This window comes from Nyctibius grandis, chromosome 3 (assembly GCF_013368605.1).
Source record: "Nyctibius grandis isolate bNycGra1 chromosome 3, bNycGra1.pri, whole genome shotgun sequence".
Taxonomy (NCBI): Eukaryota; Metazoa; Chordata; class Aves; order Nyctibiiformes; family Nyctibiidae; genus Nyctibius; species Nyctibius grandis.
This window is the reverse complement of record NC_090660.1, coordinates 105,789,249-105,814,476: the sequence shown is the minus strand read 5'-3', so window position 1 is coordinate 105,814,476 and position 25,228 is coordinate 105,789,249. Positions and strand designations below refer to the sequence as shown.

General features: G+C 36.3%; 1 protein-coding gene across 8 annotated transcripts in view; it reads right to left on the bottom strand.

Moving 5' to 3' along the window:
- Positions 1–4,166: 4,166 nt before the first annotated feature.
- EFR3A (EFR3 homolog A) overlaps positions 4,167–25,228 on the bottom strand; it is a 79,933-nt gene continuing 58,871 nt past the window's right edge. For 7 of the 8 annotated variants that reach the window (XM_068396558.1, XM_068396560.1, XM_068396562.1 and 4 more), the window contains 11 exons: positions 24,716–24,888; positions 24,200–24,275; positions 21,346–21,507; positions 20,002–20,133; positions 19,421–19,488; positions 18,095–18,222; positions 12,846–12,934; positions 9,202–9,250; positions 7,949–8,052; positions 7,280–7,329; positions 4,172–6,064 (listed from right to left, as the gene is read on the bottom strand). In XM_068396558.1, the coding sequence (XP_068252659.1) occupies positions 5,959–6,064; positions 7,280–7,329; positions 7,949–8,052; positions 9,202–9,250; positions 12,846–12,934; positions 18,095–18,222; positions 19,421–19,488; positions 20,002–20,133; positions 21,346–21,507; positions 24,200–24,275; positions 24,716–24,888 (1,137 nt within the window). In that variant the 3' untranslated portion in view covers positions 4,172–5,958. Of the gene's footprint in view, positions 6,065–7,279; positions 7,330–7,948; positions 8,053–9,201; positions 9,251–12,845; positions 12,935–18,094; positions 18,223–19,420; positions 19,489–20,001; positions 20,134–21,345; positions 21,508–24,199; positions 24,276–24,715; positions 24,889–25,228 lie in introns of all 8 variants that reach the window. The other variant, XM_068396561.1, reaches the window with a different exon arrangement.

Here is a 25,228-nt window from a genome sequence, read left to right as displayed (position 1 = left end):
TTCGAGGAGACCTTATTGTGGCCTTTTAATACTTAAAGGGAGCTTATAAGAAAGATGGGGACAGACTTTTTAAGAGGCTCTGTAGCAATAGGACAAGGGGTAATGCTTTTAAACTAAAAGAGGGTAGATTTAGACTAGATATAAGGAAGAAATTTTTTACAATGAGGGTGGTGAAACACTGGAATAGGTTGCCCAGAGAGGTGGTAGATGCCCCATATCCCTGGAAACATTCAAGGTCAGGTTGGACGGGGCTTTGAGCAACCTGGTCTAGTTGAAGATGTCCCTGATCACTGCAGGGGGGTTGGATGAGATGACCTTTAAAGGTCCCTTCCAACCCAAACCAGTCTATGATTCACTACTGTGTCTTAGAACAAAAAGCATTGCTACAAACTTTCTAGAGATTCAGCTGCTCTGAAAGGTCTGGAATTCTTCTCTATGATCTTGTTCTACAGGGTTGAATTTTGTCACAAAAGTATTGCTTACAGATCAATGACTGTATCCTAATGCTGGAGACAGAAATGCTACCCGTGCTCTTCCAGATCATGAAGCAGTTAACTAAACCCTATCATCTGATCTCCTTGTGCAAACTGAACGTTGAGAGAACAGCAGGTGAAAATGCCAACGAATGTTCTTGGATGAGCAGTTAATATTCTATAAACCTCTGGCTGGTGGTATTCTCTCTTCAGTATTTTTCCTAATTAAAACCGCAAAGGATTAGTGCAGTGCAGAAAAAAAGAAAAACACCAAAAAAACCCCAAAATCAAAAACGCAAAAGTTATTTAGCCACATGAATCCCACTGCCTACAGTGGCTACACCATTAGCACTAGTGAAAAAAACAGGAGAACATAAAGACTGTTTCTTTAGGGAAGGCAGAGAGGACAGCTAAGTGATGTGAGAAATTCTATCTGCAGAAAAGATTTTAGTTAACTTTGATTTCCCCCCACACACACACATTATGCTCCACAGAAGAGGGCATTTCAGTGCTTAAGCAAAATGCTACAAATCTGCAAAATGCCCATGTTTGCCCAGTGCTGAGGATGAGATCTGCATGACGCTGTGTTTATTTCTTTCAGAATTGGAACTTTTATCAGCCTTTTATCATAGCGATGAAAAACTATTACATATTTATAAAGCACTTATAAATTTCTATATTTATAAATAAAAATGATAATGAAAAGGTCAGATAGCTAATTAGCTGAAATGGGAAAAACTGGCCTCTAAACAAGTGAATTAAGTGCATTGCTGCTTAATAATAACACAAGCTCATGTCTCTGATGATAGCAGTGCTGCTGCTCTGAAGCCTGCATTTAAAATACATGCTTAAGATAAAATAACATCCCTGTCTGCTAATTATTAGAAAGTAGTATTACATTCATGGTTATGCAAATAACACATGCATATATTCACTCAGATTTGCTGAATTTCTGATTGCGGAGATAGAGATGGATCATTTGAAGCAGTCAAGTTATAGAGAAATTACAACATATATAAGCTGTTATTCAGGCAATGTTGTCATTAGTTCCTTCAGGCCTTTTTCCAGGAAGAATTTAACACCAAAGCTGTTCCGCAGAGTAATGACAACCATATGAATAGTGTTGATAAAGAGAAGTCTTAAATAATCTAGATATGATTAGCTATATTTATTCATTCTCAGAGATCAGTGCTAAAATAATAAAAAAAATGATAAGCAGATCAAGACGAGATATTTAGCACAGCCTTTTTTTCCTTTCTTTCCTCATTCTCACAATAACTATATTTTTCAAAGATGTGGGGCACCGCTGGCCAAAACCTAGCTGTTTCCCCAGACTGAACAACTAATCTGTTGATTACTAATCTAAAAATTTCTACTTCATTAGATACTAATTTACTTATTTAGCTTTTGAAGCACTTATTCTTTGCCCATAAGCTGATAAAGTATTAAAGATTTGGGAACATGATTTCACAAACAACATAATTTAGGAAGACATGAACTCTGAAAACCAGCACTATTCAGGTGTACTGGTCATCTTGATCACACTATCATTAATACAGTGAGGAACGGATGAGTTCAGTCTTTCAAAGAAAGGCAACACTGTGAAGAAACAAAAACTTCCAGACAGAAACTCCCCCAGTACCCAGAAAGTAGCTCTTAACAGGTCACCTTTGTTCTGTCTTACAACTGCAGTGGCTGCCACTTTTGTCCCTCCTTGTCTGGTCTCATGTGGCAGGGTGACAGAATCTCTTATTCACCTCTACACCTTCTCTTTAGATATGATTTAAAATAATCTTCCAAGTGTGGCTACTGTTTTCTCCCCAGATTGTTTTGAGGTATCCACCGCCAAAATCCTGCTCAGACCAACTTGAGCAACAAAAAAGGTTGATGACTACATATCTTAATTGCAGGTTCTAAGAGCCATGCTAAGTCACAGATTATAGAAAGACGATGCCTACCCTCTAGAATTTCCTAAATATATACAGTTTTAACGTCTGCAAAAATTAGGAACAGAGGAACACGAGAAAAAAAGCACTCTAATCCTCTATATATTAGGATATATCTCACGTGAGCTAGAGAAGGTCCCAACTTCCTCAAAACAGAAAAAAAGAATTGCTCTTCCTGCTTCTCTCAGGGTGCACTATGAAAACCTTTTAAATAAATGAATGCTACCAAAAAAAAGAGTAACAGAAACAATATAATACTCAGCCCCATTAGACGAAAAACGCTACCTGTGGGTGAGCTGTATACGGATCTTCACGCCCACTGACAACTTTACTCCTTGAAACTGATACTATAAACTCAATACGTTCCTTAACCAGGGGGCAGGCCTGAAGTGTAGCCTGTTTATATTCCTGAAGCTTGTTTGCTGTTTAGGAAATTATTTTTGATTTGTTGCATTCTCAACTTCTGGTGGTCTTGGTAACAGTAATGGTTTCATCATAAATAAAAGTAGTAGCTTAATAATGCTGCAATGCTATAACATTTTTTAAAAAAAAGAGTATGTAAAATGAGGTCTATTGAAAAATGCCAAAAAATTATGTAATTGACATTTTAACTGTGAGCAATAAAAATTAACTGACACCTTAGAAAAGATTGATTTTAAATTTTGGTTTATTTTATTGCTTAAATATAGATTGCACAGTGTGTTCTTACATTTATTGAAACTGGTTCATTACGTACAGTACAGAATATATGACCATCAAAACAACGGACAAATTAGCCCTATTCCGATTTGGGACAACAGGCTATTTCTATCTTTTGAAATTATTAAGGATTTAATTTACTTTAAAGTGATCCACTACCAAAAGCTGTAATTCTTCAAAATGACACAATGGGAAAGAGAACCCAAAGCAAAAGCTGGAATACATTTAAACAGCTGGATACCAATTTATAAACACTGTGACAGTACTCAGTGTGTTGCAGATCAGTATCCATACAGAGCTTTTAAGTTCTGCGACGTGTCTCAAGAACATAAAGAGGTAAGTGAAACAAAGCAGCTTTATACCGTAAAACAGCATTCTTAATTCATTTGGTTTCATTCATCAGCTACATGTAACAATAGCTACCGAAACAAGTACATTTTTCAGTCACTCTCATCTCCCAGCTGCCTAGAAAGGCCTGAGTGAACCAATTATCAACTTACAGACTCCCTGAATTTCCAGAAAGGAAGAAATTAAATATCATGTGAACACAGTGTTACAAGCTCTTCACTCCCTGCACAATACCTGCACCACACCTGCATTTCCCAAAGAAAGCTCACTTGAACACTGAAAATATAGAAACCTACCATTAGCATAAATGAAAAATACTTCATAAACAGAACAGAAAATGAAATGCTGAATCTAGTTGTTTGCACATGCAGCATTCATGCAACAGAGTTCAATCACAGAAACAAACCTGTATTTACAGCACAGTCTCCAAACCGCAAGAGTGCAAACGGACGTACATTCTTTATTTCTTAGACTCCTTATTTTCTTTTTGTACAAAAGTGCACAGTGGTGTTCTTAAAAAATGACAGAGTGGATAAGTGTTTTACATTGTATCCCTAGGTTAGATTTACTATTTAAAAAATTACACTCTTCATATAGGCCAAAAAACTATTATGTCTTACCTTAAAAAAAACAAACAGTGAAAACTAAAAGCTAGAGTCCTATTTATGTGTAGACTGTGGTCTGATCAGGCTGATACGCTGCAGCAGTAAAAATCACAACGGAATGCTGTAGATAAGGGGCTGTTTCGTCATCCACTAACAGCTGTGATTGCACTGTTAAACTGAAAAAAAGGTCTCAATTACCTTTTGAGTTTTGTGAATGCTTTCCGCAAGTCTCAGCATGTTATCTCATAGGTTTAAGTAGCTGATATTTCTTTCATGTTATGTCACATCAGGCTTTTCAAAGTAGTCCAGTGGAATACTGTACTACAGTTCAAAAAACTTTAAATCCATTTTACAGTGGGTTTGTAAATGCTCAAAACAGTCAGCAAATTAGCTGGCCTGATAACCATTCAGATCTTAGAATTACGCAATCATAGATTGATTTCGGTTGGGACTTCTGAAGATCATCTAAACCAAGCTCCTGCTCAAAGCAGGGCTCACTGAAGTTAGATCACTTTGTTCACGGCCCAATCACTATCTACGCTGCTGGCTAACTTACATGTCTTACATTTATTACAGATATTTGAGAACATTCATGCATGTTTGTGCTGCTTCAGTCAGGTTCAGACAGATAAGGGACTTCAAACTTACTATTCATGGCATCAACAAAAGCTGTTTTTTCTTTTTGCCTCCAGAATTTAGTGAGTCATAAAGACAGCATTGACAATTATCATCAAAAGCTCAGTGATTTACTGTATCAGTTTTACTTTACTTACATCTGAATAGTATACTCAGATACATAAACCTATGATAGTTACCACATTTTCCTTATTTCTAGAAAGGTTTGAGAAATGAAACAAACGAACACAGAGATGTATCTCTAAAAATGCTTTTGCTTGAAAACACATAATAAATTCTTGGTCTTTAAATGGTTTCATCCAGTTCTCTTTCAACTTCTAAAATATAATTAAAAAGCTGTAATAAACTACAGAGAAATACCTCATAGAATATATTTGTAATTTCTGTATTTATCATTTAAAATGCCCTCACTTTATTTTCTGCTATACTAAATATATCTCTCGTGTATTTATACTAAAGCGGACAGTAAAATACTACTGCATTTTCAAAAGTAAACCATACACCTTAAGATGTGAAAAATATTGCACAGTTCAGTGCTTCAAGAGATTTCTCCTCTCTTATGCAAAGCAGTTAACTTTTAGCAAGAAGCACAGGACATATACTGGGCGTATATATCTAAAAAGCATGTTATGTGATGTATTAAAAAATACTTAACAAATGTCCATTAATTCATTTACTGTACTTGAACACATGTAAGGTATTGTTTTTTTCCATGTATTCCAAAATAAACAAGTTGGCTAGCTGTAACAGCATGAACAAAAGGGAGCTAAGGTAGCGCTCCACTGGTTACATTTATTAAGATGAAGCAAGGCAAAAGCATTCTATTTAGATATATAATTGAGGTGAAGAGGACAAAAAACCAGCAACAACCACCAACCAAACAACAAAAAAAAAAGCTTTAACAGGTTCTTCAGTTACAATGCCTCAAATTAAAGGAATTTACAGAAATACAAATTCCTAGTGTAACTGAAATACTCATCTATACGGCAAGACAAGTTTTAAATCTGACTTTTACATGTACTCAAATATCAAAATGAAGAAACATGATATATGAAAAACCTAAGTTCAAATATATTACAGAAGAAAACAACTCAGGACAGTCTCATGAGTTTGGCTAGAGTAATCTGTATTTGGCTCATGTCCATCATTATTTTAGAGTTAGTTTAGATGAAACAATAAAATTTGAAAACTCATCTTGTTCTTTCTATTGTACTCTACTCTAAATAATGTCCAGCAGACTTCAGAAGACACTTAATACACACAAAGATCTGGAAACTTCATCTCATAGACTGGAACAGATTGGTAATGAGCATGTCCAGCAGTAATGGTCATCGTTCCTGACGGGCTAGGTGGAGGACTGTGTGAGAAGAACAATCAATATATATAATTTATAATTATATGGATTGCTTTCTTTTTATAACTTTATACATTAATAGCTGAGAAACAAGAGTAAACTACACCCCCCCATAACCATCAGTATTTTATCCTATCCCTGAAATTCCAATGAAATTATCATGCCTTGGGTTGTTTTTGTACTTTGGTCTAAATCATGAACTTCACTAACATTACAGAACTATGAAAATCGATTTTATTACTAACAAATACAATTGATACTGCACAACAGATGTGCACAACTCTATAATAATGTCATGTATTATTTTGACTGTTCGATAGCTAATTATTTTCTCAAACAGATACAGCAATGGGAAAACAACAGCATTTTGCAATACTACTGATATACACAGAAATAATATAAGAATAGGAATATATTATGACATGGCTTGTGGATATTCTCCACTATCTAAAAGATTCAAAATCATAACAAGAAAATCAAACTGACTGGTTTAGATGAAGACTACTCTTTTTCAGTGTACTGGTTTTGGCTGGGATAGAGTTAATTTTCTTTACAGTAGCTTGTATGCTGCTGTGTTTTGGATTTGTGACCAAAACAGTTTTTGTTATTGCTGAGCAGTGCTAACACAGAGTCACGGCCTTTTCTGGTTCTCACAACACCCTGCCAGCGTGTAGGCTGGGGGTGGGCAAGAAGCTGGGAGAGGACACAGCTGGAACAGCTGACTCCAACTGACCAAAGGGATATCCCACACCATATGGTGTCATGCCCAGCAATAATAGCTTTAGGGAAAAAGGAGGAAGGGGGGCAATGTTTGGAGTCACAGCGTTTGTCTTCCCAAGTAACCATTATGTGTGATGGAGCCCTGCTTTCCTGGAAGTGGCTAAACACCTGCCTGCCAACGGGAAGCTGTGAATGAATTTTGTATTTTGCTTTGCTTGCACCTGTAGCTTTTGCTTCACCTAATAAACTGTCTTTATCTTAACTCATGTGTTTTCTCACTTTTACCGTTCCAATTCCCTTCCGCATCCCACTGAGGGAGAGTAAGCAAGAGGCTGTGTGGAGCTTAAATGCTTACTGGGGTTAAACCACAATATTCAGTTAAGTCAATTATTTTTTGCCTATTACATGTGAAGACTATGACATGAGCACCTGAAAGTAGTCACAACTGCTTTATAACTCATGTTTCATTCATCATATTCTTCTTGCATAAAGCCTTACCGAATGGTGAGTTCCAGTATCTGTGCAAGTCTATCATGAAGCAAGTTTGCCTAGGAAAAAAAAAATTAAAATTGAATTATTAACTACTATATATTGAACCAAGCTAAACTGAATGTACCAGGCCATACTCAGTGAGAGTGTTTCACATCACCATATGGCAAATCTAGGCAGCATCTCCTATCTCAATTTATTTTCTCACTGCTGCAAGGATTCTGAGCCCTGAAAAGGTATGTGAGATTGAGTGAGCCTGTCTTGGGAGTGCAAGGAATTATATAGCAAATTTTGCTGTTGCAGATAGGAGTTTACCAAACCTGAAATACATTTAGTTATTCAAAATATATAATGGGGTAAATACTGCTCCAGTTATCCCAGAATGAAATAGTAACGAATTGTGAATCTAGATTTCAAAGATAGTATGGAAAACATTAAGATGAAGAGTGTATAAGATCTCCACTCCTTTTCAAATGGTCTAGGAACAATCACAAGCACACTTTAAGTAACTGGAATTTCTCAACGTTAATAATAGTAGCGACAATAGCTAAAGAACTGAACTTCTTTAGAAGTAACAGCAGCAGTGACATGATAACATAAATCACATTTAGTCAGCATTTTCCCATTAATGCTTATACTAGTATCTTCAATGCTGTAAAGCATTTTTCAGAAACTCACTTTGGTTTCACATTGTGCTGCGATTTCTTCAAATGGCGCTTTTTGGAACTTTTCAATCACAAGACGCCTTTTTTCTTTTTCCTGTTCTTCAAGTCCATTGTTATCTTAAAAAAAAACAAACCAAAACAAAACAAGACAAATATAAACTTTGCCTATAAAGTATAAGTGATATAAACCTTCAAATGTGCACTGCAGAAGCAAACAAACACTGTATTTGAAGTGATGCAACAATACTCAAGCGAGCTGTCATCTCTCATTGCTTCTAAAGCAAAATGCAGATATACTTCCAGGGAGTTGGTCTGAGGACCCCAGTTTTGCCCCTTTCTTATTATGTGCTTTTAATTACAAGTACATCCAGGCTTCCTTTTGCTTTATGATCTGGACTCAGGACTGCATTTCTCACTCACTGCACACGAGTTCAGCTTCAAGAGAAAAGGAGGGAGTATCCTCCCTCCCAGTATCACGCAGACAGGTGGGCAGGATCTTCTATTATAATTTGGGAAAAGTGAGTTCTACCTCCATAGGCTGAGTGAACCTACAAACAACTGGAACTTTGCAGCATCTAATGAACTTAAGCACCTCAGTGAACAGGCAGGTTTGGAAAACTGTCAAGACCGAATTATTATTGAAAATATCAGTGTCTATTGTTTAAAACATCCATGTCTAATACTTGCTTTTGACAGGATTTTGGTGGACTGGACAGCATTAATTAGTAATTACTTAATAGCGATATGCAATAAGGAAACTGGATAATTCTGAGTTCTGGTAGGTGGGTCACTTGTCAGAAAAATATTCTTTGATACAAATCAAATACATGTGTAACAATACACTAAAAAATGCAGTGTTTTTGGAAGTCCACATGTACCTCACGATCTATTTTCTGAATGCACTGAAGACCTGAAAATCTTAATAGGTAAAAAATACTTAAGTTGCTTTATAAATAATCACTCAATGGAACTTGAAAATCTCATGTTATTTATAGCTTGGCCTATAAGGGCAAATTTAATAGATGACAGGCATTTCCAGATGCTTTTCATTCAGTCACATTAGCTTGAGAAAATGAATTCACTAAAATTATCAAGATATCATTTCAGAAATTTAGAAATAAACAACTGACGTTTTAAATAAATTTACTAGATGAAAAGAAAAGAATGTACTATTTTATTTATGTTATTCTGGCGACACCTTTTTCTCTAGCAATCCCACAGTAATCTAGGACTATGCTGCATAAACACAATTGTAATAAATCTTACCAATTGCTTTCTTCAAAGCTTCAAAGGTGATTTCTTCAGTATTATCAACCTAAGTACAAAGAAACGAAACCCTTTAAACCTCACATATAACATATAAGCTTCTAAAAAATAAGGACTGTGATAAATACAGAAGGACAGAATGGCCACAGAGCTTTACTGCCTTACAAATTACTAATAGCTTTATCTGAAGTTTCTATGACAGTCAACAGGTCACTAATTCACATTTTCCAGTCACTGAAATTAGTGAGGAAATTTTTATCAAATGAGATCAAGGAAAATGTTCCAGATTCTAGTCAGGATGCTCTATGGCAACAACAGTTTAGAAAAAGACTTGAATTTTGGCAGAACGCTCCTTTGGGTCAGGAACCTGCTGTGGTGTTGCTTTACTGTTAAGCTGCTGTATTGGTTCTTAGGCAGCTGTTGCGAATAATAGCAACTGCTTCCTGAGACTGGTTGAGTTACCAGCAATGTGATACTAAAATAAGAGATGGTTATTGCTTTAGGCTAACTTCATACCAGTATGGGCTCCAAATAATTTGGTGCTTATGTCATAAACATTGGAGTTAAAGGGCTCTTCATAACACGCTATGTCTGATACACTGAGAAAATGTGCTCATTTAGCAATATGAATATCCATTTGCTGCTGCAGATGTACTTCATTGGGAATTGCTATGGGCTGCAAAATTACCAAAGACTCATGAACATTTCTCTGAACAGCTCCAGCTCATGGATCTTTGTGTTTCAGTTCTTTATATATCTATAGTTTCTATAGCAGTAAGTATATACAGTGAAACCACTGTGATAATATTAGGGGAGGATGCTTAGATGTCACAACAGTGTTCACCTGAATATAACATGGTTTCTTGGCTTGGACTGCCTTATTTTAATCCTTCAAAACTAACTACATGTAAACAGGCAGCACTTTTATTTTTCCTTATAAAAAAATAACTGTTTAGAATGGTATAATATTATTTAAGATAAAAGATCTGTAAGGTAGCAAAGTTACTTCACCAATTCAGAAGACTGTGAATTCTTTCAACTTTTTAATTCATTGACTTGACCTACTGTAAATGGAAAAGCCAGAAGTAGTAGCTGTTTCCTTTTTACATCAGTGTTATTTCAGGAGATGGAGCTGTAAATAATACTTTTTAACAGATTTTACTCCATTAGCATTGTATTCCCTACCTCTGAATATAAAAAAAGGTTAATAAATAAACAGCAGAACACCCTTTATGTCAAATATTTGTGGATACGGCTAGAGATAAAAAGTATTCAGGTTTTGAAATAATCACCTTTTATGTGATTCATATTTGGTAAATATTACTTGTTTATGGCGGCCTTTCAGATTTCTAATTAACATCTGTAGTAGTTGCTGATATTAGCCAGCATTATATTTACTTATTAATACCACAGAAGCACTAGCTGCTTTTACAAGTGCTTTCATCTTGTAAATGGAGATAACGATGGAATAAACCATCTTCCTAAACAGGACTCACTAACAGACTTGCCACAACAAACAACTTTGATTGTGTTGACAAAGGAATTGCATTCATATTGCATACAATAATAGATATTTTATGGATAAACAGTCTTCTACCTCAGACAGTGTAGAAACGATACCATACATCATTAATCCTAAAACTTCCATTAATTAGTTTATCCTCTCAGTCATAAAGCCTTATGCTCCTTTTTTTTTTTTCAGTTTAATTCTGCTGACAGTTATGGATTGTGTTATATTTACTAATCTACATAACAAGAGAACCAGATTTCACATCCTTGTGGACTTTTTTTTCTTTTTTTCTTCCTCTTGAGTTACATTATGCTACAGGTGGCCAAAAACATGCATTATGAGGGAACAAGAATTAGCAAAAATTACAGAACACCATTACTAAAGGAACAAGCTGCCCAGGTAAGTGGTTGAGTCACCATCCCTAGAGGTATTTAAGATGTGTAGATGTGGCGTTTAGGGACACGGTTTAGTGGTGGACTCGGTAGTGTTCGGTTAATGATTGGACTCAATGATCTTCAGGGCCTTTTCCAACCTAAATAATTCTATGATTCAATGATTCCATGAAAGTTTTTCAGATGTTCATTATTTAGGTATCAAGACCAATTTGCAGTCATCAGATTGGAAAATATTAGTTTTCCCTTTGCATTGTAAACAAACACTGTAAAGCAACTAAAGGAGGAATACTGTGTGTTTCACGTGTTTCTGATTAGTAAAACTCTTGTTTTTAAGAGAGGCAAACAGTAATTCATTATCCAAGACACTGTACCACATTAAACTGAGAACCCATACACAGATTTTGATTTATCTACAACTGCTATATCCTGTTCAAAAAATGTCTGTATATCAATGCTTAACATAACATCAGCATAATAATTTGAAATCTGAAATGGAAGCTGCTCTCATTTAATTCTACTTTCAAAAGAGATGTTCAATCACATATAATCACACATAGTACATTAGATTAAAAAAGGATACTAATAGCAAACACCCCCGCTCCTATTAGGAGCATTTACTTTCTTCAGAAAGCTGAAGATTGTGATAATCTGGCTTATTTTTCAAACACTTCTTTCTCCTAAACTTTTATCTAGTTTATCTGTATCCTTGTCAAAGCACGATAGCAAGAAGTGAACACAGAATATCATCTGAGGTATCATCAGCACAAAGCAGAAAGGAATAATAATAATTATGCAAAACATAAATCACTTCTGTCAGTAAGTTCTAAAACAAGGCTCGCTCTTTTGCAATAGCTTAATATTGCATTTTTAACTAACATATAGCTTGACTCTGTCCACACATTCTGTTTCGTGCCCCTAGCTGGTTTGTGCTTTAAGATGCTAACGGTAGGATTCATTTGCAGGTACAAACACCTCAATTTCAACAGCTAATCTCCACTGCAGCTAGCAGATATCTGCTTAATAAAAATCAGCAGAACCTTCAAAAAGATTCAGTAGAAATGGAAATTTATTTTAAGAACTACTTCAAATGAAGTGTCAAAAGATGTGGGATAATTTTAATTATAATGCAGTCTTCCTAAGGGATAATTAGCACCAGCTCCTGTACCCTACATATGAACTTTTTGTTGCTACCTTATCCTTCCCGTTTCTTTAAAGCACTGTGTGCTAAACTCTTCTGGAAGGGAAAAATAATACCGTGACACCATGGTGTAAGTAGCCTGCCTAGTCTTTACCTGCCCCTCTCAAAGACAGCAGGTCTCCCACTAGCCTTGTACCTGTCAGCCTCATGTTGATGAACAAGACTCTCGGATACTTCAAATGACGCAGGGATACAGATGCAGGAATTTTATTTGATCCCTCAAAATGCAAAGAAAATTTTTTAGAATATTTACTCATAAAATATTACTTGTTCGGCGTATGTATGTATTGCTACCCCATATTCTGCAGTACTATCTGTAAAAACTAGAGTGACAAAATACTTTACACTTTCATACAGCAAGATCAATATCAGTGTCTTTGACAACACATTTCTACAAATACAGGAATTAAAAAAATCAAAACCCCAAAGCATTTAACATTGCTAGAACAATTGGAGCTTAGACTTTCTGGGAAAACTTCATTTGCATTCCCACCTCCCCCCTCCAAAGATGCTGCTTTAAAATATCCTGTGATTTTCATACCTTATCCTCTGTGTTGTTGCCAGGCAGAATATCCACCTGAATAGATACTGTGTCCACAATGCTCTTCCTCCTGGAGAGTCTGTCCTCATCTAGAAGAAAAACAACTTATCTCACTTTTTTGTATAACAGTTGAAACATGATCAATCACATTTCCACACATCAGATGCAGATTTGTTTCTATATGCCTATTTAACTCAAGATCATCTATTTTATCATTTGGATTGTTGTGAAAAATGATCAGTCACTGCTCTAAATTGTTAAATATGAAGGAAAATAACCTTTTTATTGTCCCTTCCCCCTCTCATCCCAGGTCTTGCCAACTTTACCTTACAAGCCCAGAATTTAAAAAAATGAGATGAGATCTTATTCAAATGCATAATAAATAATAGAGCTCGTGATAATACATTGCTGCAGAGTAATTTACAGAAGCCTGAACTTATTTTTCTGGTTACGAAACTGAAATACTAAGGTCTTAATTTGAAGGTATTCTGAAACAGAAAAGGGCTTCTTGGAAGATGAGTCATTGACAGAAGAAATAGATTTCTGAATGGAGATGAACAACAATACTACTTTATTCTTGTTGCTACAAGTATTATATTCAGTGAGTCTAAAAATCTACTTGGTGAAAAAAAAAATCTCTCCATTTCTAACTTCCTACAAACATTTTAGCCAGTCCACCTGGCCTAAAGAATTGTCAGAATAAGACTGTGCTGATACTAAAAGGAGCACAATTTCATTAATGCTTAAGCAGATATGATTAAACGATCCATCAGTTGATGGATTTTCCTTTTGTGACTGCATTCCTTGAGACAATACACCAATAATCTTTTCTCAATTTTGATATTTAATGTATTAACATAAGATTAAAAAACAACAGTAAAAATACATTTACAGATGTGTCATCAGGATCCTCTGAGAAATGGAGAGTTGAGTGGCCTGACTTCCATGCATCTCATTTATAAAACCACGAATTGCAATGTCACATTTTAGATTTTAGCTGAGACCAAGCCATTTGGACCTGGCCATTATTATTTGATGACTTCCACTGCACACAGTTAGAAGCACCTACCAGTGCTTGATACTAAGATAAGGATAAGGAAAACAACTGTAAAACTGCCCCACCACAAAGAAATTTATGCTGGTTCTTCCGCAACCTTTGTTTAAACCACTTCTAGAAAAGCATTTTTGCAGTGCAAATATTGAGCATGAACAAAGAGAATTCATTTCAGCAGAGCTGAACATACTCAGCTTTTAAAAATCGAGAAATAACTTTCAGCAGTCATACAAATGAAATGCCATTTTAAGATCAAGAGGCAGCGAAAGAACAAGATTTGTGAAAACCACCTGAATTCTAGCTATCTTTGCCAGGTTCTCAGAGTACCTGAGCATTTGAAGTGGCATTTTGAAGGATTTACTTAATTTTTAATCCCTGACGGCTCACTAGTACACGACGCAATACATACAGAGTCCGAAGAAAGCACCTTAGCCCTCAAGAGTAAACACAAGACAAAACTACATCTTTGCTGCCATCTTGCTGCTCTATCTATAATTGATGTGCAAACACCAGAAGATACATTTTTGGGACTACTTTGGATAGAATTCATTTTTATAATGGGTGCCTCACTATACTTGCCTAATAAAAATGCCCATTCTTCTCTAATTTCAACACATGAAGTGGGTAAAAAATAGTGAAAATTACATTTTTTTCTATAATATGATATAAAGCTCGTCTCCACACACATGAAGGAGCCCAGAGGCACAAGGGCAGCAGTGGAGCCCCAATACCCATTGCCCCAGCCCCTGCCAGGGCTGTCCCACGAGTCTTGGCCCCACGGTCCGGGAGTGGCACCCATCCCATGGGGCAATGGAGCAGCTCTTTGGGTCACCTCACTGACCGAGGCGGGGTCAGTGCCTGGGGTATGGGACACATTGTGGGATGCAGGGGAACAGTATCTTGGGATTGCACAAGGCTCAGTATGGGATGTTTAGGGGAGGAAGCAAGGGTGGGGAAAAGGAGGATTGAGATGGTTTGGGGAGGAGCAAGCAAGGAAAATAGACAGATAAGGGGATAAAGGCATCAGTCCCATGTAAACCAGTTGCTGATCAGTACATGCATCTGGCCAGACCCTGAGCCTCATCAGTGCAGCCTGACCCATCTTCTGATTAAATTCCATTTCTCTTTTCCTGGGTGACGGACTCTATTATTTGTGCAGGTGTGTTTATGGGGGTCTGAGCACAGCAACCAGAGTCAGACCACGGGTCAGAGGGCCTGTGTGTCTGGAGCGAGCACGGGCACACAGCACCAGTGCCTGGTAATGACGGAATATCAAGCTGGACCAGCAGGCGAGTAGATCAAGCAGCCTGGGATCTGGGGGTGTCCGTGTGTGTCCGTTCCGTGTGTCAGTGTCTCTGAGGGGAATGCACCTGGAAGGACCAGGAGGCCCAGGCCAACTGTCAGAAAGGGCATGGAGCCTGGAGGGTTGACTGGGACCCAGGTGTGCAGACGCGTGTGCATTACTGCGCACAATGGGGATCTGCATCAGCAGCTGGACTGGGGCTGTGGGCTGCAGGGACTCACATGCTCAGGTGCCAGTGACTGGGGAGACTGGGAACCAGGAGGGAGCTGGTGGGTAGACAGTGTCTAAGCCCAGCTACTGGTGGGACGCACACAGAACATATGCACGTATACATGTCCCACTAATGGACCTTTATCGTGAACAGCCAGTAAGTGAATCATCGTTCTGTGAACAGCTGAGAGCTTCTTTCAACTTGCTACCAAGTTCTTGTAATGTCACTCAAAGAGGTAATAAGTTCTACCACAAAAATGGTATCTATAGCCCTATTACCTGCTCAGGAAAAGCAAATAGGAAGCTACCATATTGTAGAGTTCCAAATCAAGAGTAAACACAAAGCACAACCTTGCAGCAGCTAACATTGCTACAGGTATATCAAGGAGATAAACAAAAAAAAAAAAGCAGTAGGGAACACTAAGTACACTAAGTACAACACAATTTCTGCCCTAAAGGTCTACAGGCCTTCTAAAAGCGTGGGGTTTTTTTTGACTATACACATCCTATACAGACACACCACAGATAGCAGGAGAGCAGGCTGACCTACAACTCATTTTACCTTTTGACTTGTGTCTGCATTTACGAGATTTTTTGCTTGATGAAAATAGAGCTAAATTTAAAAAAATTATATATGTATATACAAAAAATGATTAAATGTACATTTTAATTATCAGCTTCCCCCCTCCCCCAAATAAGGAAGAGAACAAGGTACACAAAGTTGCAAATATGAATGTCTTTCAAACTGATAAGAAGTACCAAAACCTGAAACAATGACAGGATGATGATTTTATGTCTGTAAGTCATTGTTAAGCATTATATCATTGATATTCAGAAATACTAGAAATAATTAGGATAAAATCTTTACTGGCTTTTTGGGTTCAACCATAACTTTCACAAGAATATAAAAAAAATGGATCTAACTTTTACTAAAATTAATGATACATTTTGAAACACTACATTCTAGTATCATAATAGTAGAAATGAAACATTTCATTGAAGTAAAAAAATGAAAAGTTTCAGAATTCCAAAATATTCACTTTGGTCCTGATTTAGTTAAATGAAAACCTTGAAAGCTCAATATCCCACAGGATCAGAAATTAACGATCCTAATTAGATATGACAACAGACATGGAACCAGTTTTGGTTACTGCTCTTTACAAAAAGATTACAAAAAATCCAAACCATCTGACTCACATACGCTAGGATTTAGCATTAAATATGGCTGTTTCTCATCACCTGAACACCTCATCTCATCACATACTTTCAGCTAAACTCACTTAATCTTCCTGTCAGAACTTACACATCTTCCTGTGTAGGAATACATTTTTATGAAAGTATCCAAGAAAACCCTAGCAAGGTCATGTGGGTACAAATACATCTCAATTTCTAGAAGAGGCTTAACATAAATTTCAAACCAGGCTATCTTTCTCATTCCATTCTCATTCACTTAAAGTAAAAATTTGAAAATGTAACCTTTCCGTACTTGCTTCCTACCTCTTCTGCCCATATAAAATATGTTAACTGTTTTTTTTGGATGTCAGAAGAAATAATCTGTAAAGTATAGCAACATTTGCCTCTTAAGAAGAGAACCGGCCACAGAAAACAAAGACATTGCAGCTGCGTCAGAACATATCAGTAGTTTGCCTGCTAGCACCTGGGACAAAACTACATCTGCTGGTCTGGAGAATTCATTCCCTCCCATAGCAGCTATCCAAAAAAGCTTATTCAAGAGCAGGCAGCAATGTGTCTGAATCGCACTGCAAGTGTGACAGATCTAGCATTCACTGTTCATATGTACTATATTTCTTTCTATGCGTGAGCTACAAAACAGAAATCACATTTTTCCTGCTAGTTACTTCTGTTTCACAAAAGGTCATGCTTCAGACTGGGATGTCCCATTACTGTGCTGTTACAATAGCAACCAGTTATGTACAGCCAAAACCCACACATGGTTAATAAAAGAAATTCTTCAAACAATTTTTTTTAGTAAGTTGCTCAATGGGCTGTTGAAAATATATTAAAAGCCGAAAACACACAATGTCACATACTAGCTAGTCATTCTTAGATTATTCATGCATCCTGGGTAGCACAAACTCTCACAAATCTTCCTCAGGTATTCTTTATTGTCATTATGTTACCTGGCACTAAGCTAACATAGGTATCTAATGGAGGAAAACACAACATTCTTGATTAAATTAACATCTGCTCACTGAGAATTTGACTAAGGCAAATAAGTCAGCACAAGGCCATATGGCAAAAGGATTGAATACCTTCCATCCAGTGCTTACATAAAAAGGATAAAGTATGCTGACTTGTATAATCCTTCCTCACCTGCTAACTCAAGCTAATACAGAAAAACAGTAATGACCACTACTATCTTCTTAGGTATTCTTTCAAAAGCAAAGACTTCACTAAAAAGAGTCAAAGTGGGTTCAAGAACTTTTTGCCCCACCTCCTGAATTTAAGGAAAAAAAGAAAATCTTAAAAGGACACAAAGTTGAAACTTCTTAGCAATAATACAGTAGCTAATGAGAAAAAAAACATATTGAGAAAACAAAATTATACTATGATTAAGTTTTGTTGCCAAGTAGTCACACTACATTTCATTGGCACACAACACATTAAGCAAGCATTCTTAATAAGTGGCCCTTAGCAGTTTTGCCACTAATCACCACTTACCTGTTACCTGGGGTACATACGGAACTGACAATCTTTCCACACTGTATCCACTGCCTCCTAATGATTCTGCAATCTTGTTTGTCAGGAAAAATAAATTTTTTTCATGCTTCTCCAAGGATTTTGGAAGACTGTCAAAATATATATTTGAAGTTATTATCTACCAATAGAGATTTGTTCATTAATCAGAATGTTTTTATAATGTCTGCAAGCAACCCAAAAGGGTCAATGGTAATGATTTGATAGAAATAAAACTTGCTTAGTTATTTAGGAATGAATATACACTCCAAAATGAGTCCATTGAATACCTCCGCAATATTTTAAATTACCTTAACACTTCCTGGTTATCTAAATTATTTTCCTCACCTATTCTGCTACATCTTGAGAGAATATGGTCTTTGTTAAATAGAAAAAACTGCAGAGTAATAGAATTTGCCATTTGCCAGCAATGTGTCCTTGTGACAAAAAAGGCTACGGGCTGCATTAGGAGTATCACCAGCAGGTCAAGGGAGGTGATCCTTCCCCTCTACTCAGCACTAGTAAGGCCACACCTGGAGTGCTCCATCAAGTGCTGGACTCCTCAGGACAGGAGAGACATGGACTTACTGTAGAGAGTCCAACAAAGGGACACTAAGGTAGAGTAAGGGACTGGAGTATCTCTGCAATGAAGAATGACTGAGAGAGCTGGGACGGTTCAACATGGAGAAAAGAAGGTGGATCTTATCAATGTGTACAACTACCTTAAAGCAGGGAGAGTGGAAAGACAACAGAGCCAGGCTCTTTTCAGTGGTGCCCAGTGACGGGACCAGAGGCAATGGGCACAGACTGAAACACAGGAGGTTTCCTCTGAACATCAGGAAACACTTTTTTACTGTGAGGGTGACTGAGCACTGGCACAGGTTGCCCAAAGAGGTTGTGGAGTCTCCAACCTTGGAGACGTTCCAAAGCCATCTTGATGTGGTCCTGGACAGCCTACTCTAGGTGACCCAGCTTGAGCAACGGGGTTGGACCAGATGATCTCCAGATGTCCCTTCCAACCTCACCCATTCTGCAATTCAGTGAAAATGCATTTTTCTGTGTGAGCACTTACACGAAGCATTATATTGTGCAGACAAAGGTGCCTCTGGCTACAATAAAAAAAGTCTGAAACCCAGATTTTTTTCATATATGCATCTATGGTTTCAATGCTTGGTTTTCTTCTGCCTGTCCTGTACACTATTAAACCTCTACATTATTTTTCATATATGCAACATATTTCAATGACATGTGATTTTTAATAGTAAAATAGGTACTTCCCTGTTCATTAATTCACATTCTACATCTACTTACTTGCATTTGTCTTTGAAAATTGTTTCTGGTAGAAAATAAGATGCTTCCAGACTTCTAGTTTCAATGACCTGAGAGAAACCAAGACAAATAGTACAAATGGAGTAGTTCCATAGCTATTTTCTCCAATGACTAAATTGCTTAAAGAGGTTCTACTGTAGCAGATTACCAATCCTTCACTAACATCTGCCTCAGTACAAATGAGGCCTTTAGAATTTCTTTTAACCAGAGAAAGAGATTGTGGCACTCACCATTTCGACTAAAAATCTGGTTCTCGTGGTCCTGTGCATGTCATTACTGTTTTACCAAAGCCACTGAGGCTGTAAAGTCTTAGACCAGATGAGGATTTAGCCCATCGTATATGGTACCACAAACAAAAATTCTATGCCTTGAGAGACGAACATTCTGTTCATAATTTTAAGAGTCAGCAAATAATGCTATCAGAGATCTAAGGCAACGAGAAATGTTGGTGGACACAAATACAGGAGATAAACACCACAAGCGATTACCTGACAGTTATTGACCCATTTTACAGTAGAACGTGTACTGTTCTAAATGACTGAAATTACTTAATTATGTGTTACCTTGCTGACATGCTGACAAAAGGCAGGAACTGCAATCATCTGACTCAGAAAGTTTAGATACGCTGCAACCAATGCCATGACACCACAACGATTAAACATTGGCAGATTATCCTCATTGATGATGGCAAGGTCCTGAAATATAAAGGATAATATTATACTCTCCAAAGTTAACAGGCTGTTCCAAATATATGGAAGTCAAAATTATTATTAGTAACACTAGCTGACATATGACGACTATCTGGTATTACTTAGCATTTAATAACTCTCATTTTAAAATCCTAGTCTTTTAGCTCACTCCTGAATTAGGTATATATTGATCTGAAGTTAGCTTGAAGGATTCAACCCCTATGAAGAGAAATAAGTCTACTCAACTCAAACTTCTGTTTCTCAGAAAGAGAGTGCAGGTTAATGACTGGTAGTCTCTTGTCCTCACCAACTATAACTTTTTTCCAGAAAAATTAGAAACAGTAGTTTAATAATAAAAATCACTCTTGTGAGTCACAGATACAGTACCATAAAGGGAATTATTTAAAGCTTATTACCATTTCTATGTTTACTTACACTGTATTATTTTTGTTCTAGTAAAACAAATAATGACATTTTCATCAAGTAAGGATTTGGTTCAGTGATGTATTTTAAAATTAAGGAGGCACTCTGCATTTCAGAGGTTTCATAATGCAGGTGCACATTAGGGAATAAGGCTAATGACAAGAGAGTGAACTGGGAATACAGGACACAATTTCATCAAATTTCCACAGCACATACTAGCACTATTTTTTTGAATGCTTAAATTTCAACAACAAAGATAAACCTACTAAGTTAAACAGTTTCACTGAGGACTGTATGAAAGTATGAAATAATGTTTGAACCTGTAAAGGAAATGTTAAGGAATAAAGCCTGTCAACACACTGATAGAATTTTACTCTAAGGTAAGATTAAATCACCTGGTTTGACAAATATTTCCAACCAATTAACCATAAGCTTTCTTCCAAGGTCCTGTATTTTATACAGAACACTGATGCAAGACCACAGGTTGTAAGAATACCTTGTCAATCTGCTAATGAATCTATCAGTGATTCTAGGGAATGTTTCAACAAATTTCCACATCTGCTGTATTTCCTGAAGAGAACATGCTGTAGAAGTTTGTAACAAATCTGATTAGTTGAAGTTTCTCTATTAGTAAGTGTTACATATAAAGTGCCACTTTCTTAATGGATCAATCAAATTAGGACTGAATGACGTGTTTTCCAATTTGAAGATAAATATGCAAAGAAAAAAGTTATCCACATCTCCAATTACAAATATAAATCAATCAGCAAACCCAACACTGATTCAGCCTCATACCTGCAAAGCAATAGCTAATCGAATGAGGTCAATAACCACTTCTTCATTGGCTAGTTCAATTGTGGTAAGAGCTAGAGATGTAAACAGCAGTTCAAAGTTTTTCTGGACATTGTCTTCTTCTTTACAGCCTAAGTAGATGTGTCTGTACAACTGCTGACCATGCTATAAAACACAAAAAAGGGAAAATTACTATTAAAACCACAGAATAATTTAGGTTAGAAAGGATATTTTAACGTCCTCTAGTCCACCTCCCTACTCCAAGCAGGGCCAGCTTTGATGTTAGATGATTTTAGATAGAGAATTAAAAAATATAAAAAAAGGATAAAACACATGTATACACATACATACACATACACAAACAAGTACATGATTAATCAAGAAGACCACTAGTTTACTACTGTAACAGCAGCTTCTTTATAAATAGAGTACTGTTCTATTTTATGTAGCAGTGTACAGATAGGGAAAATGATACAGAGAATTGCACATGAATACTGCACTGTGTCAGACATTGGCATTCATTTCCTATTGAAATATTCAGGAAAAAAATTGCCCATTTTTGAAAAGGAGAAAATAAAAAGTACATCTTGAAACATTCTCAAGAATGTTCAGGTAACTAACTGAGGAGTTTTTCTTGTGAAGGCATCAAATTTATTCATTAAGCAAGTCTCCCTGGATATCTTCTAGAGGGTGTTTCAGAAGTTGAGTAGGGCTCATTTACCACTGCGCACAGGGAGGCTGTAGCTCTAGCGAAGAACATAGGCTGTCTAATGAAAGACCCTCAACTTCAAAAGTGACTTTCCTTTCCTCGTAACACACTGCTTAACCAAATCTTTGTAAAGAAACTATTATTTCAACACAAAAAAAATGAAAACAGAGAAAGGCAGGTTAAGAAGCAGGTTTTGCATGCAACACATGACTCGGTACCACCCCAGCATTCTTAGTCTGTAGAGAATACAGGCATGTATCAGTTGACACAGTTATTTTTCAAGACTGATGCTTTACCTCTGGAAGTACTAGTTCAGCGTTAGGAGGAGACAGAAAACTCATTTTTAACATCTGCTTTTCAAGCAGGACATATTCACTTAAAAAATAATAAAGATGTTGTTAGTCTTTTTTACCCTTTCTAAAATCAAATATACAGTTCAAGTATACGATATATTTAGAAAAGAGGGAACAGCTATTAGCAAAGCACAGAAGCTACTATGAAATAAACACAGTAAAGGTTAGCTGTTTAAAGACAGTATATTTGGAAAGTAAAAGTAATGAAATTATTCATCCCATTGATAAAGAATTGCACTTAGATATGAAAATAAATTATCATGGTTTTTCTTGTCGTGTAGTATCTTTCTAGAAGATAGCAAAATGCAAGTAGTTCAACATTTCCCTTTAAAGAAAGAACTGAAATAAACCTCCTGGCTTTGAGAAGGTGGACTGAGATGAAAAGAGCTTCGTGCCTATGTCTGGTTTAATTCCACCTAATTTTAGGTAGTGAAATTCCTAAGTACGATACACAATTGCCTTAGGATCCCTATATACCATCAAACAAGCCTAGATGGTCATTCAGATCTTAACAGACCTCTGGAGGTGCTTCAGCCCTCTACTTTGATAATGCACAGAATCTAGGAAGAGTAGGCTGCTAACATAGGCATCTAAACGATGTGAATAACATCAGGTTTATGATAAGCACCTGAAACAGTATCACACAGATAATTATTGAATGACTTCATTCCCCAGGGTTAATACATTTTTTTAAGACTACTGTATAATCTTTTCTTGACCTGATAAGAGTCTCTTTTCCTCTCCTGCCCTCTTATTCAGATGAGAGTGCTAACAATTCAAATATTTAGTTTGACAATTAAAATTTTCATCCAGCAAAGTCAGGAAATACAACTTATCTAAACTGTTTTAAATCCTAGACATTAAACCAATGAATTAAAATTTAATTAACTTTTTACAAAGATGCATAACTACTAATTGTCAGTGTTGTTATTCCAGTATTAATTAAAACAGGTGTAAATACATCACAAGGAATATCAACTGTACTAACTTAGCAAGAACATTTATCTTGCAATGTTTCTCAGAAGATGCACAACTCTATTTTGCATATTATTATATATGTAGTATTTTTGCCTCAGGACAAGTTAAATTGCAATTAGTCTGTTTTTTATAATTAGAATATTAAATTAAGACATACATTTGTTATTTCACAGCTAATAGGAAACAAAACCAAAACAGTATGGGATAGCTGTGAGAAATTAATACATTTTCACAGGCAGATAACAGTGATAAACCTTCTAAAGCCTGCTTGAGCTGACTTCAGTAATTTTTATTTTTTTTGTCTACAAATATACCTACACAGATAAACTATAGTCAGGAATGACAGAGCACACTAATAACTATATGCATTTTTCCCACATAGAAAATAAGGTGCTTATTGTAGTGAAGTAATTTCACTCCACATAAGCATCATCTAAAAAAAAAAATATAAGTAAAAAAAAAAATCTGTTTTTCTATAGAATCAAACACACTCAGAAGTCAAGTGGCACAATGTCCTATAAAAACAATCTTGTAAGGAGGTGCATTTTTCAGAATCATGGTTTAGATACACACTGTTCTAATTCCATGCACAGAAGGATTTTCACTGAAGACATAAATGAAAATTTTATTCCATGGAGCCACCTCTCAAGTATCTAGAGCACCTCAACACTGAAATCACTGTAATTTGAATTAAAATCACTCAGTACTGATCTTTGTAACTTGTGGCAAAAACACAGCTGTAGAGGAAAAGCGAAACAACTGGTTCAGTTACTTTATCTTCTTTCTAGATAGAAAAGTTAACTTTTTCATGTATTACCTTTTTCATGAAGCTCACATCTTGTCTTGAAATTTTGTCTCGTTTTATCTTTAGATCAGAAACATCTGGTATTATTCTACAAAGGAAACAAAAATGTCGTTTTAGCAAAAAGAAGCTGAAAGAGAAGAGGATGTGAAATATATGAACTATTCAAACAAATCTTGAAGCAATTTCCATTTTAATTACCTCCATGTTTAACAGTGACATTCAAATTTCAGTTGAAGATGGAGAACCACAAACAGAATTATGACAACCACATATTTTCTCTATGTAAAATACCACATTCTGTCTTCCACAGTTAAACTAGCACATATTTGGAATGGTCATTTAAGGTATCGTGCACTGAGGCTTACCTGTAATACTCTTGCCATCAATAAATGACACTGTGCACCGTGCATTTCTCAAAACAGTACATTAACATTTCATACTAGGAAAAATATTGAAAAATCAATGGTACTTATCATTCAAATATTAAACTAGAATTTAAAGTAGGCCAAAGCAAACAAAAAGAATTACCGTATCCCTCTGAGCTTTGCTCTGTTGTCATGCCGATCAATGAGATTATGCAGTATTTCCAAGACCAGCTGCCTTAGCTCAGAGTCTTCCATGAGTGAAGGAGACAGTAACGGGTCCAGAAATGGGGGAGGAAGTGCATTAGTTATCGTTGTTGCTTTATATCCTGAAGTCACCTGTTCATTGTAGGAAGTAAAATGAATGTGTGTCATTATTGCATTGTAAGAATTACTTGCAGCTGTCACTCACGTGTTAGTGGGCTTGCTTGGGCATCTGAAAGGTGGATTCAAATGAAAGTATTGCATTAGTTTTGAAAATTCCTAACCTCCCTCTGAATTTGGAAGGACTTTAACACTCATGTTCAAATGAACTCCCTCATCTGTTTTAAAGTGGTATTTCTCAGGATCCTTCCTCTGCCAACACATCCAAAAGAAAAAATAAAGATATAATTTATGAAATCTTTTTGAAAAAAGGCCTATGAAAAAAAATCAAAGGGCATAAAATGAAGACGGTAAT